This window comes from Ictalurus furcatus, chromosome 1, assembly GCF_023375685.1.
Source record: "Ictalurus furcatus strain D&B chromosome 1, Billie_1.0, whole genome shotgun sequence".
Taxonomy (NCBI): domain Eukaryota; kingdom Metazoa; phylum Chordata; class Actinopteri; order Siluriformes; family Ictaluridae; genus Ictalurus; species Ictalurus furcatus.
The window spans coordinates 1,252,200-1,266,736 of NC_071255.1; the positions used below are offsets into that span (position 1 = coordinate 1,252,200).

The window sequence follows — 14,537 nt, forward strand, 5'->3', positions numbered from 1 at the left end:
CACACACACACACACACACACACACACACAAGACAAAGCCACTCACCCACCCAGCAGGCTCCCAATAATAAAACTCCTCGTCAAAACGTCTCATCTGGAGTCCGAGGCTGAACCCTGAACTCGCTCTGAAAGCCGTAGAGACCTCCGGGGACGAGGACTCGCAGATATGAGAAAGCATTTAAAAAGGACAGGGCGAGAGTACACACACACACACACACACACACACACACACGGCGGAGCGTAAACAAGGTTTATTTCATGGGCAGTGGTGTGTGGAATGTGCCAGACGAGATGTGACCTGATGTGAAATGAGATGAAATGAAGGGCTGGAGATGGACTGGACTCTCAGAGTGAGGGCCACAGCCTGAGCAGGAAACTTCACACCGAATAACACGTGCGAGCGGGACGACGTTAACGACGTGGAGACGCTGTCACGCGGACGCTACAGCCTGCTGTGTGCTGAATGTTTAGCGACAGGCCGGGGTCAGAGCTTACAGCTGTAGAGGAATGCAGCGTAACTCCTCAGTGCTCATAGAAACGCTGTTTAAATAAAACACCACCGAAACACCACCGAAATACCACCGAAACACCTACCTGCTACCATCACCACCTGGGTTACTTCACTACACCTGCACGGACATCGTACCTGCGCTTTCTCTCTCTCTCTCTCACACTCTCTCTCTCACACTCTCTCTCTCACACTCTCTCTCTCACACACACACTCTCTCTCTCTCACTCTCACACTCTCTCTCTCTCACTCTCACACTCTCTCTCTCACACACACTCTCTCTCACTCTCACACTCTCTCTCTCACACACACACTCTCTCTCTCACACACTTTCTCTCTCTCTCTCACTCTCTCTCTCTCACACACTTTCTCTCTCACTCTCACACTCACTCTCTCACCCACTCACACTCTCTCTCACTCTCTCTCTCACACACTTTCTCTCTCTCTCTCTCACTCTCTCACACTTTCTCTCTCTCATTCTCACACTCTCTCACCCACTCACACTCACTCTCTCTCACTCTCTCTCACACACTTTCTCTCTCTCACTCTCACAATCTCTCACTCTCACACTCTCTCTCACCAACTCACACTCTCACTCACTCTCTCTCTCTCTCTCTCTCACACTTTCTCTCCCTCACACTCTCACCCACTCACACTCTCACTCACTCTCTCTCTCTCTCACACTTTCTCTCTCTCATACTCTCTCTCACCCACTTACACTCTCTCTCTCTCTCTCTCTCTGAGGCCCATTTCACTATTTTGCTTCTGTTTCTGAAGCTATATTTAAACATAATTTTTTTTTTTTTAACACAACTGCTTGACGAATTCCCAAACACCCCCCCCCCCCCCCGCGCCCACTCACCCCCCGCTGCGTAATTAAAAACTCCTCTCAAAGCATCGCTTAGAGACAAACGAGATGAAGACGGAGACGCCACGAGACATGCGCACGTATTCGAGCAGCAAAGCCGTGCTGTTCTGGGAGCTATTTTGGAAGTGTGTGTGTGTGTGTGTGCGTGTGTGTGTGTGTGTTTTGCCTCTCCCGGGTCTTTGCAGCCAGATTAAGTTTCTGTAAGTTATAATTTGCATTGATGCACAGGAGAGCACGTTTCTTTCCCCTCTTTTAGAAGGTCACTAATTATCTCCGTGCTAATCTGTGCGTGCGAAGCGTCTCTGTAGGACGTGTTGGATTGATGTCAGGTCCCTCATCCTTCTCCTTCTCCTTTTCTCCTCCTTCTTCTGTTCTTCAGCCGTTTCTCACCACCGACGAGGTTTCCAGGGAGAGTGAGTAGTTTATACGAGCGTGTGCCGTATGTCCGGTTCTTGGACCGCAGAACGTTAGTCGAGTCTGTGGTGTTTCAGTGAGTGAAAAACCCCGTTGTCGATAGATTGCTGTGGTAGAAGCGGAATAAAACGCCTCGTCACGGTTTCTACGGTTACGTATGCAGCAGTGAGAGACTCCGCCTCGTCTCTCACCCGGGGAATAACCACTCCGTCTTGTTTTTACTGATAACGGCGGCGGAGTTTATCATCAGACGCAATTATTATTTGGACCCGAAGTCCTTTAATCAGTTGGATCCGTGCTCTGAAGCTGACTGCAGGCTAGCAGCGATAATTAGCGTCCCCCGTCTGACATTCCGGGTTTCTCCGCTCCGACTCCGCTGTGCTCTCGGGCCCGGAAACTCCCGCGCCGTAATTGCCGGGGAAATTAAAATGACAAAGTGCGCACGTTTCATTTCGCTTTTAAACTTGTGCTAATGATTTTTCTTTCCTTTCCGTTCTCTCTGCTCTTCCCCTGAAACAGCTTCTTTCTTTCTTTCTTTTTTCTTTTCCATTCGCTCTTTTCAGCCCGATTTTTTCCGACCCCGTTCCTTTCCTCTGTTGTATATTTAGCGTCGCGTCCCCGGGCCTCGAAACCGCTATCGAAACCCGGTCCGCTTTCTGTCACGTCCCGGCGCTAAGAAAAGCGGGGACGTTGTGATTGGGCTGTGATTTTTATTAGCGTCTCAGACGAAGGTACCGTTTTTATCCTCGGCGGGAGAACAGCTTGTTCTTTTGATGTCCGAAGAGACGGAACGCGAGCGGCGGGAGAGTAACTTCTCGGACGCTGTGGAAAGAGGCGCCCAGAGACGGAAAGAGCTCTGATCTTATACTTCTGGGACTGGAGACTCCTTCCGCGAATGTTAAGTAGACGTGTGGTTTGCAGCTGCTTCTGACCAATCGGAATCCGGCGACGTGACGGACGTCGAGCGGTCTTTGTACGTGGACGAGCACGATGAGACGTTTTCACTCGATAGCGTGGTGTTGATATTAATTAGCGTTTCTCACCAACACGTGCCCTTTCTCTCGCTCGGTCCGGCGTCCTCGTGGGAGTCCAGGTGCACCGTGATCCTCTCGTCGCCGCTTAATTCATCATCACGCGTAAACTCGGTTAGGGATAATTCATCCGAGCCTTTCATTACTCACCTCATAGAAAATCAATAGCCTCAATTAAATCTCCCGCAGAAGTGCCGCTCTTAACAAAGTTACATCACCTTTCATTTATTAACGGCTGGGGAGAGAGAGAGAGAGAGAGAGAGAGAGAGAGAGAGAGCGAGCACGTGGAGGAAGTGCAGGGGGAGGAGAGTGTGTGTGTGTGTGTGTGTGTGTGTGTGTGTGTGTGAGAGAGATCTTGGTTATCTTTTCTTGGTTTCTCACCTTGCTTGCCACAGAGCAGCTCCTTTTGAAAACGTCATGAGATGGTCTATGCGGAGATCCCGTGGCCAAACCCGGGACTTCCTGTAGAGAAGCCAGCGTTTCCTCTGTCCTTCATCGGGTCAGTACTTTGCTGATCTGGTGTTCTGGACGGTCTGCAGTGGACGTAGGACTCCTCGTGAGCGGAGGTCGAGTCCGAGCCTGAGAAGATCCATTGTTTTGTTTTGTTGTTGCTGTACCTTTGGGAACGAATCCCTCGGACAGCGAAATCACTCAGGAAGCAGGAGACCCTCCAGGGGACCCGGAAGACCAAGAAGGATGATTATGGGGCAATACATCAGCACTAGGTGAACCCAGACAGCTGGGAACATTAAAGCTCCACCTCAGCAGCGAGGCAGGAAAGAAAAACACGCAGTACAGCTTTGTTTCAAACACAAAAAAGAATCCAACACATTGTCTGCCAGATCGCATAATTAACATCACAACGCCTCCGATAAATATTTAATTCACACGTCTCGTTCTCCCAGGCCGAGGATAAAAACGCCTGCTCTCCCGGGGTGACGTCGTCTTGTCCGGAACCTCACCATCAATCCGAAACGTCACAGCTACTTTACTTCCTCCTCACTGATCAAGCTCCTCATCAGCCGTGCCTGAACATCCACCGCCTCGTTAGAGAGTCTAATTTCCCGTAGTGTGGCGCGTGTGACCGAGGTTCAGAAGCACGCAGACAATCAGCAACGGCGTTATCTCCGAGAGCGACCGCCTCGCGCCGTTCAGGGGCTGTTTGTGTACATTCGTGTCGCCGCTCGCGGGTTGAGGAAAGTATCACGCGGCACGTAAAAACGCTGAACGAGCCGTCGGGACGATCCGTGGCGGAGCGGGATAAGCGCGACATCGTCTAGTCACCAGGAGCACTGAAAACTCACCGCGTCCGAGTCCGAAGAATTCCCGCGAGATTCGCCAACGTCCGATCGTATCCGCGCGTTGATCGTTGTAAATAAATAAATAACTTACCGAGCACGCTCACATGCGATATTTAGATTTAGCCACGCCCACAAAAGTCCATAAAAGGCTAAGAGCGCTGAAAATTACAAAATGGCGACTGAGCATTTCACACGTAAGGCGCTAAATAGGAAAACCTTTCTTTTTGTTGTTAGGATGCGGACCACTAGGTGTAAATATCCGTTGAAGCTTTTATTTACTTATTTATATATTTGAATTATGACTTGTTTTAGCTGTGTTTATAGTGTGCGTTCTGCTTCCGTTGCTTTGTTTATGTCGTTTACCTCGTTGTCTGTAGGTATACAGTATGTTCTCCTTCGTGCGGAAAATCCGTCTGCTCTCGTCCCTTTTGAAGGGCGCCGTTACTTTCGTCCGACTCGAACGGCTGCTCTTACTCGTCGTGAATTAGGGATTTGTTTAAGAATCGTGTTCGTTAGATTGACGCGAGTAAAACACGTGACGTAATCGTCACGGCGTGGACTCCGCATCAGTCAGACGTAAAATCCACTCGTGGGATGCGGAAGTTTTTCCGAACGAGCTCTGTTTTTTTATTCCTCTCTTACGTAAACGCTCGCGTGAAAGATTTACGACTGATTCCGGTCTGTCTGATAAACGAGGTCCGATGTCACAGCCGCGGTCGGAAAGCGGAGTTTCGGAGAAGTTTGTCAGCACTTCTTACTTCTGCTCACGTAGGTGCGATGATCAAACCCGTTAGCATGCGTCATCGTGACAGAGCCGTGTACCGTCGCCAGATTCGCTCGGGCGGGGGGGGGGGGGGGGGGGCGGGGGGTTGTTTTTGTCAGTCTTTATTTCCCTCTCGCTGGGATCGGGCCAGTCGAGCACGCCGTGGTTCCAATCAGCTGTGTACGGCCTTTAGCCAAGCGCAGGTTGTCAGGCATGAAATAGGAGCCAACAGGCACACCTCGATCACTTTAATGTGGTGTCGTTGTGGCAGCGCCGGACCCGCGCGAGTCTCCATCTGCCAGCGCGTCCTACGTCCTTAACGGCACAAGATAAATAGACGCTCTGGGCAGGGGCAGCACGGCTAGCTAAACTGGGTTAGCCGTCCTCACAGGTGTACTCGCAGCTGATGTGCTGGATGCAGGGGTCAACGTTAAGGGGTCAGCTTTCGCCTGCCGCCTGACAGACCTCTACATCATCAGAACGCTGCCCCCCTCCCTCCTCCTCCTCCTCCTCCTCCTCCTCCTCGTCCCTCGCCCATTACACCACCACCGAGCGAAAGAACAATCCTCTGATCCTGATGGAGCGGAGCAGAGAGGACGATTAGCGATAACGCACACTGACTCGATATCACACGTCCTGGCGTCAGCATTCACCCGGATCCGTCCTCTTATCCTATTATTTAAGCAGGTGTTGAAGGAGTCGGACGTTTCAGTGACTTCTTCCTGCTCTACTGCGTGTTCAAAACTAAACAAGCCCTTTTTCCCGTTGCGATAAAACCAGAATGAATCTTCCTCTCGAGCCTTAGTGTGTAAAACTGATCGGATCTTCAGATACGGTGCGTTTAGAGTCGAATAATAAAGGACAGCCAAGTGTACCGTTTCCACCCTTTTTAATCCTTTTTAAATGTGTTAACGTGTCAGAACGCGCGTAATCAACACCTGAGCAGCATGGTGTAAAGCGATATATAATAATGTAATAATAACACGGCTCTGCTTTGCCATCGTGAAAGGTCCACTGCCTTTATGGTGGAGTTTGCATTAGAATGAAGCCAAGCAGGAACTGAGGAAGCGCTCAGTGCTTTTCACGTTGCGCTCTGATTAAACCGCGGCGAGGAGGTGAGGATGTTGTTTTTTAGCCAGCACAAACAGAACAGAGGGAAATCAGCACGGGCGCTCGCAAAAAGAGGACGGCGTGATTACTTTTTTATAGCACGTCTGCGATGCACTTGCAGCTTAACGGTTCGGATTTAGTAGCTCTGCGCGCGGGAGTGCCCGAGTCTCTCGCCGGAGCCGAGCCGGGAGTCTGGCGAAGGTATCGAACGCTCGGCCGGTTCAGGAGGGAGAAGTTCACGAAGCGTTCGCCCGGGGGGGGGGCGGGGGGGCGACACATTAATCTGACCTTTGCTCGAAAAGCTGCAAGGTTCTCAAAAACAAAACGAGCTCCAGGTCCTTTTAGGGGCTCGGTAAACAAGCAGCACCGAGACGCAGTCGTAAACTCAAACAGCCGCGTTATCAGTGATCTGGGAATGATGAACGCGGAGAAGGAGGACGAGGAGGAGGAGGAGGAGGAGGAGGCCAACCGTGACCTCTAGAGGGCTTTAGATAAACTTTAATGCCCTCGTCACCAGCTCTGTTCCTGATCTACCGTCCTGAGGACTTTTTCTCCACTCGTAATGGTGCGCATCTGACCATCTAACCTCTGCGTTAAGAACTTCCGGATCGGTTAAAGCCGGTGTTAGGTTTTGGTTGGAGATGAAACCTGCAGGAAGGAAGATCTCCATGAAGGGCTCGGGGTCCACTGGTTTAACGCCCTCTAATAACCTCTCCACGGGTCCTCCTTAAACACGGAAACACTCTGAAAAGAATATTCCGATCTCATTTATTTACTGTTCCGCTACAGCTCGGCTCTAATTCTGAGCAAACGTGTGGAAAGTGCCGAAAACTTCAGTGTGTGGGTTTTTTGTCTGGTCTTGAAGGATCGCGGAGAAATGGAAATATACCGAAGTTAAATTTGATTTAATTCTGCTTGATCTAGAATTGATCTCGAGTTCAAATGAAGAATGATCAGGGTGGTGCTGGGGGGGAAATGGCACCAGACACTGGCATGGTAAACATTTTTCAATAAAAAAAAAAACATGGCCAGAACGCCAAAGGTTTAAAGTATTTAGACAGAAATGCAGTGCAGACACACTGCAGCAGGAATCTAACGACTGACTTTAATAAGAGACAGTTAAGAGTTTACACGTCCAGCAAAATACGACACTCGATCAGTCTGAGTCTGAACCATCAGGGTCATCAGAGGCAGAGTATCTCTCTCTCACACACACACACACACGCACTCACACGCACTCAGTGGTTAGCGAAGGTCAGCGGTGCATAGAGGAGCTCCATAACACCGTAATCAGTGGGGGGAGTGAATGTGAGCAGTGAGAGACGTGAGCTGATAAGCAGCCTGGATCGAGTGATCGTGACTCCCTGTGTGTGTGTGTGTGTGTGTGTGTGTGTGTGTGTGTGTGTGTGTGAGAGAGAGATGGAAAACCCCAGTTGCAGTTTCACTCCCACACAAAGACCCCTCTATGCTTTCGGCCTCCAAATGTCACGGCTGATGTCAGAGTCACCTGAAACCCGGGCTGATGGCGAGCCGGACGTCCACGCATGAGGTCTGGATCGAAAGTGCCGCTTTGTGGTTAGTCCAGTTTATAAAACAGGTGCACAGCGGGATACAGTATCAGACCTGCAGGAACACGGGGATGCAGCACATGACCATACAGTTACTACAACTGTTTTTGCTTAAGTTCGTTAGTTAATGACTCCAGGTGGATTTGAGCTTTTGGGTGCGGTGTCGAGTTAATCCACTGTGACATCACTCTCGACCATGCACTTCACATTATATACAGCCTCTAAAAACGAACGCGCAAAACAAAAACGGCGCAGATGAGTTTCCTTCGTCTCGACTTTTCTGAGGAATTAGATTAGTCGACTTTACTTAAGGTGGAGATGTGCATTGGGACAAAAAAAGGTTGGTTGAGTTTCGTGGTGTTGGTTAGAATAGTTTCAAAAAATGTGCAGGATCGGATTTCCTTCAGGAGGGGGTGGGATTGATCAGATGTCCTTCAGGAGGGGGTGGGATTGATCAGATGTCCTTCAGGAGGGGGTGGGATTGATCAGATGTCCTTCAGGAGGGGGTGGGATTGATCAGATGTCCTTCAGGAGGGAGTGGGATTGATCAGATGTCCTTCAGGAGGGGGTGGGATTGATCAGATGTCCTTCAGGAGGGGGTGGGATTGATCAGATGTCCTTCAGGAGGGAGTGGGATTGATCAGATGTCCTTCAGGAGGGGGTGGGATTGATCAGATGTCCTTCAGGAGGGGGTGGGATTGATCAGATGTCCAATCCAGAAGATGGAAAAGACCTGAAGACTACAACCTCGGATGAGATTAAATGGGAATTGAACTGAAACTGATACATTTATATATATATGTGGGTGTGTGTGTGTGTGTGTGTGTGTGTGTGTATAATATATATACACACACACACATTTTTTGATCTAGCAGAGAAGCTGCTTTGAAATATTCTCAGTTGGTTTGAAGTATCACGAGTTTCCGAAACACACGTCAGACCCAGGCTGCGGGAGACGCGATGTCTAACCGTCATCATCAGCACAACCAGCACGAGAGGATGAACCACACGTATACTGGCCTAAAACAGGAAGCATGATGGGAAGTGGTGCAGAGCATTATGGGGCAGATAAACACCAAGCTTCAGCTGTTTACATGTAAGCATGTGTGTGGTTCCTGTTCACGTATGGTGTTACTCATCATGTGCTACTTCTCAACAACCACATGAAACCACAGGAAACGAAAACAATCGTTCTTCTAACCCGACACCCCACGCTGACCTAGAACCGAGGTTCAGAAGAATTCAGTGAAGAAGCAAATCAAAACATATCGGATGGTGTAGGTGGATGGGTTGTTACTCGCTCGTCAGGGTAAACATCCGAGTCGGAGATCTTGAGGTAGCTGGAAGGTCAAAAGTCCAGAGGTCTTACCGGTTAAAGTTCTGGGAGCTTGATGTTCTTCCCCAGCTCCTGACCACAGAGGTGATGGTTATGGAGAAAAAGCTCCAGGTACAGAACTCACCCAGACGCCGTGGTACAAACTCCATCACTAAGTTCATTTCCCTCACACGTTTTTTGTTTTTGAGGACCTACAGCAGGTTCTTCTTGGGAGCTCCATGAAGCTGTAGTCTGAGTTTGGTTTATTTAAAGGCATTAAGGATGCTGGCGGCACTCGAAGTAATGTACGGACTGGTTTTCAGCTCTAATGAACTGGATATATTTATTCATTCAGTTTCCATGCCCGTGGTTCTCCTCACGCCCACGTTTTCCCGGGTTTGGAACACGAATAGAACGTCCTGGAAATCGTAATGAAGTAAGATTTCCGGATTCTTCTGCCCACACTAACCTCAGGGTAGAACCGTGCCAATGCTGAGACAGCAGGCCAGTTCTTCTCAATCTTACTTGGACCCACAGAACCACGGGCACCGTAAGTGTTAAGGGGAACCTGTTTGATTCACAGGGATTTGTTGGTGTGTTCCGCTGGTCCAAAAGTCTGAGAATGAATTGCTTCTTAATAATAATGAACTTGTATATTTATTTATCGATGCTAGCATTGGACGTCTCACTTTTCCAGTGGACTGGGTAATTAAATTAGATTGGTTAGGTTTGTCTTTCCAGCTTTATTTTTTTTGTAATTGCCGTGAAGAGAAAGTCCACAAGTGCTCGAGAGAGCGCCGGAGCGACGCTACACACGTGCCTCGTCACAAACTGCCGGCTCAGCCAAGTTCGTAAGGTCTGCGCACTCGTATCGTGACCCGGCGCAGGGTTGCCGGCTCTCAGATTACAGCCTCGCCGCTCGGGTTTACTCTTAATTAAAAACCAGCGTTCCATTTCTCTCATCTGCGAGAGCGGGGGGGCCACGGCGTCACAGATCAGAAGACGATTACACTTTAATTATGCAATTACAGAGCGAGAGAGCGCTGTCAGAGTGACGGAGAGGAGGAGGGACGGGAGGAAACCGGATGAGACGACAGCGCATGTCGTTATGGAAAACACGACCTGGTCGTTTACCTGAGAGTCTGGCGGCGAGCTCGGGCAAAGCCGAGGCCTTCGAGTTCTCGCGTGTGCTTCGTTTGGCGACAAACCAAAAAGAAACCAGAGACTTTAATTGCTTCAACTCTTCTGCCATGAAGACTCGTCTGAGAAGTTACAAAGCGCTGACACTGGAGACTCCTTCCATGCAGAAAACTTCACCATATCAACCAGTTTTACTTGATAAACTCTAGAAATGATGACGTGTTAGAATTCCTGCATTGATGTTCCTACCGACCAATCATTTAATGGCATTTGGCCTACTCCCTTATCCTGAGGAACTTACATTTATCTCATTTGTACAACTGAGCAGTTGAGGGTTAAGGGCCTCGCTCAAGGGCCCAGCAGTGGCAGCTCGTGCCCTTCCCATCAGCCACTGCCATCTGTTCTGTCCAATCAGAATCTAGAATTTAACTCCATACTTAACACCTTCTTTAACACATGCTCAACACCTTGTTCGTTCCTGGAGTCCGGAGAGCTGCTAACGGGGCTGTGGGGAATACTTTAGAGACCGAGGGCTTTTAAAGCGAATGGATTCCCGTGTCCATCTCTGGTCTCGAGTCAACGTCGGGACATCCAGCCTGGACGCACGTTCTCGAGAGACGTGACGAGTGGATGGAGTCGCGTCTCATGAATCTGGGAAACTCCGTCACACACTCCGCCACTTTATTCCCAACAGATCCGCACTTCCTTCCTGTCACCCTGATTTTCACGCCTCATCAGAAGAAGGCAGGCTCGGCGTAACCTGCCGAGCTCCTGGTTGGACGGCGGTTCTTTCCAGCCTGAACGAGTTCATTCCGATGTTTGAAGTCGTAATCGCGACAAAGAGCCTTTTTGTACGCCTCTTTACCGCACGGCCTTCCGAGGTCATCCGGTCGAGAAGATAAACACGGATCCACAATGCTAATAAAAGAAGTACTGAGCACTACAGAGAGGTCAGACTTTTAACAAACCCAGCGCGTCTCCTCGGGTCTCGTCAGCGTACTCGAATTAATTAATTCTGATAGACCCACGTTGATCTGATGATTAAGCTTGTTAAAGCTCGTTAAGGCTGTCAAGGCTGAGCGTGAGAGCCAAGGGTGACGCATTAAGCTCCCATAATCCCCTTCTCTGAGCTTTTAACCCGAGCATCACCTCGCTGTCCTGTTGTCTCGGATCTTACAAACTCATCCGGGACTCAGTGGGAACATGGGAAATAAGGGAACGCGCTTGTACGTTCTCAAAATAAAGACTTGGCATGGAAGAGGACGTCCACGGTACCAAATTCCGCCGTCTCCTTTGTTTTTGTGCGTACTCCCCTGTAATTATTGACAATGGCGCATCTTTATTTGGCTTTTGTTTTGTTTTGGATATTTCTTTTTTGAATAAAAAGCCACACAGCTGAAGGTCTTGTCTTCTCGCCAGCCGTGTTTGCTGGCTGTTCTGCCGTGTGGGTGTGAGAGTTCGCTTGCTTTCCATGTTTGTGCCAGAGAGAGAAACACGGAGGCCGGCCGACGAGCATGAGTCGTTCCTGTGATGTGGCCGGCTGAGTCAGAGTTTTTTGTCTAGCGCGTGTTTGTTTACCAGCGTATCGCCATGGTCACCCTGACTCATCAGCTCTCTCTTGTACTCGGAGAGAAAAGCCTCCCATCCCGCCTGGCCGCAGAATACTGGCACGTGCGCTCTCTTTTTGTTTGCCTTTTCACCGCACTAAACCTCGCCACTGCATGTTTTGGCTGGTCTTTAACTTTTTGACGTTACATCACACTTCCTCTTCTCCTCACGGCCTCACTTTTGTCCTCGCTTGCTTCATCTTCCTCGCTGAGAAAACAGGATGCGCTGTACCGCTCAGTCGAGGTTTAAACTTTCTTTTTAATTACGTTCGCCTCATGCGTAAACGCCACGCACAACAAAACGGTTGCCGTTGGCTTGGGACGGACGTTGGCCGCTTAACAAGTCTCTGGAAGTCGTGCTCGTTCTCCCGGACCTTTTTTTAGGGATGTAATTTTGTGCAGATGCTCACACCGGGGCTTGAATTAATAAACCGAGGGAGCTCTGAGGGTTCCCGCATTGTCTCGAAGTCAGCAGTGTCGCTGAATTAACGAGGAAGAGGAATCGAGTGGCTTCACCATGGTCCCCCCCCCTCTCCCCTCCACATCCGCTGTCTCTGCCTTCCAAGTCGCGATATTGTCCTCGTGCGTCGTCCCACCGAAGTAATTAATGACTGGTGGAAATGCTCGGCTTGCAAAGAAAGTAATTAAGAAATTAACTCTCTGCAGGTGGTGACCCGGGGCCAGGGACGAGTTTCAGTAAGCAGATTTGTTCGATTCGGTTAAACGGAGCAGGTTTTAGAGAAGGGAGACGACTCCCATTACAGCCCCGTCTGAAAAGTGAAGTTAGTAAGCACGTGGGGAAAGTTCCACGTATTCAGAACCGCGTTACGCATGTGCTTCAGTCGATTATCTGGGATTCCGATTAAAAACTCACCCGAGGATAAGTTGCTTCTCCTAGACGGAGTTTTACGACGGCGTCTAGACACCAGACACCAACGCTCACCTTTTAAACCCAGACACAGTCAGGGATAGAAAATACGGACTGATGAAGGAAATTGCGTTAATCGGAGTCTGGTATATCGGCAGTATGTTGCTGCGTGACTAGTCCCGGTTTAATGCAACAGGACGGCTTCCGCACTCGTTTATTGGGCTGCACGCAGAACAGCACTTGATCCAGCGCGGACTCTTATTCCGTACAGTCGTCATGGACACCACTTAATGAAGCTGTGAGATTTTAACTCGAGGTCATAACGTCGTAACGTAATCTGCCCTGCCGCGCCGTTACCTTAAAGCAGGGCCACTAGTGACGCGCTTGGAGTAATCTGTTTTGGCCAGGCGCGCAGGTCATGTGACCTGTCCGCCATCTTTAAATGCCGGGTTTAATTTGGGAAAGTGCTGCGTGATAGACGGTCCCCTTTAAAGAGCGTCTTATGTCAGGAACGAGACGCCCGGAGCGTCTACAAAGGCCCATTTATCCAGCTGGCCTGTCTTTTTAAAGCTAGACACCGAGGCTGATGGGGCATGCGAGCGCTGCGACGCTGTGGAGGATTTTTTTAGGGATTATAATTCAAAAAGGGCTTTGTCTAGCTCTGAATCGGACCGTGCGGAGTTTTTGGGTCATTAGTGTTGTGTGTGAAGTTATCTACGAGTGCATTACCATGATAATGCCATCTCTGCTCTACACACACACACACACACACACACACGTCCTCAGGCTGTTTCAGGCTTTGAATAACACAAAAGATGATTTGTTGAAAAATGATGCTAATGTCACTAATAATGACTGGCCAGGAGGAGTTCAATTTCAGCTCCTCCTGCTTTGATGAGAAGACCACTGGCTTCCGCTTTCTCACTGCCTGGGTGTACGGTTCCTGAAACCTCCTGATGTGAAGTTGATTTCTAACACTCCATCTTAGTTGGAAGAGAAATGAGCTGGAACTCGTGTGTCTCAGCAAACTCGGTTCTCCTGCTCCATCTCCTAGAGCATTTTGCTGACAAACCGCAAAAAACCAGCATGAACTTCTCTGTCCTGAAGATACCGGAGAAGTTTCACCTACGTCAGCTGTAGCCGTGACGCTGGAGACTCCTTCCCGTAAATGATAGATAAGCATGTCCTCACAGATAGCTAGCGATGTCATAGACTAGCGTACGGTATCGCGTCAGGAAAATGTAGACTTCAGCGTGGGAAGTGTGTAAGAGGAAGAGTTGGAAGTGTTTCTGTTGTTAATAAAGTGTTCTCTTTCTCTTCTTGTCCCACAGATGTTTGAATGCGTGCACGTACTGCAAGACCAAGCACGCGCGAGGCGACCTGGCCAGTTACCCCATCGAAGAACTGGTGGAACGAGCCAGACAGTCCTTCCAGGGTGAGTCCATTTCCCTCCGAAGTTCTCCAACGGTTCTCAAGACGTTAACGTTCTCCTGTAGGTCGAGTGCTTGGTTGGTTTTCCTCAAGCTGTGTGTGTGGTGGGAATACACTGAAGAGTGTGAGTGGTGATGTAATTTCCTGTCAGGATCCCGAATATTATTCTGAAGATGAAGATTTTAAAAGCTTGAGGAAACACAATAATGATGTCCGAATGAATCCGAATAATAAATGAAACTAATGGGAACCATGAACCATTTCTTGGTTCGAATCAATAGATTCATATCTTAGGAATCAAATGAATTCGCGCCTAGGACGAATCGGATGAATCGAATGAGGAGCCGTGTGTCCGATGAATCAAATGAATCACTTCTGGGCTAAACTGGATGAATCACGTTGCGGATGAATCAGCTGAATGATGCCGTGTATGAATCAGTTGAATCACCTGTCAGGTGAGTCAGGTGAATCAAATTGTGTATAAATAATATGAAAGTTACTGATGGTTGATGGAAACGCAAATCCATCTCTGTTTTCTTTTCAGAAATTAGTTTTAAACTTGGGAAACGAATGGAAAGTCTTAAATGGATTTCCCACAGCTGTGTGTGTGTGT

The 14,537-nt window shown here is 49.1% G+C and overlaps 1 protein-coding gene across 1 annotated transcript in view; it reads left to right on the plus strand.

The window, feature by feature from the left end:
• Window positions 1-14,537, plus strand: part of cdkal1 (CDK5 regulatory subunit associated protein 1-like 1) — a 207,273-nt gene that overhangs the window by 82,981 nt on the left and 109,755 nt on the right. Inside the window, exon 8 of the mRNA XM_053647308.1 lies at window positions 13,825-13,928. Coding sequence (XP_053503283.1) covers window positions 13,825-13,928 — 104 coding nt within the window. The remainder of the gene's footprint in view (window positions 1-13,824; window positions 13,929-14,537) is intronic.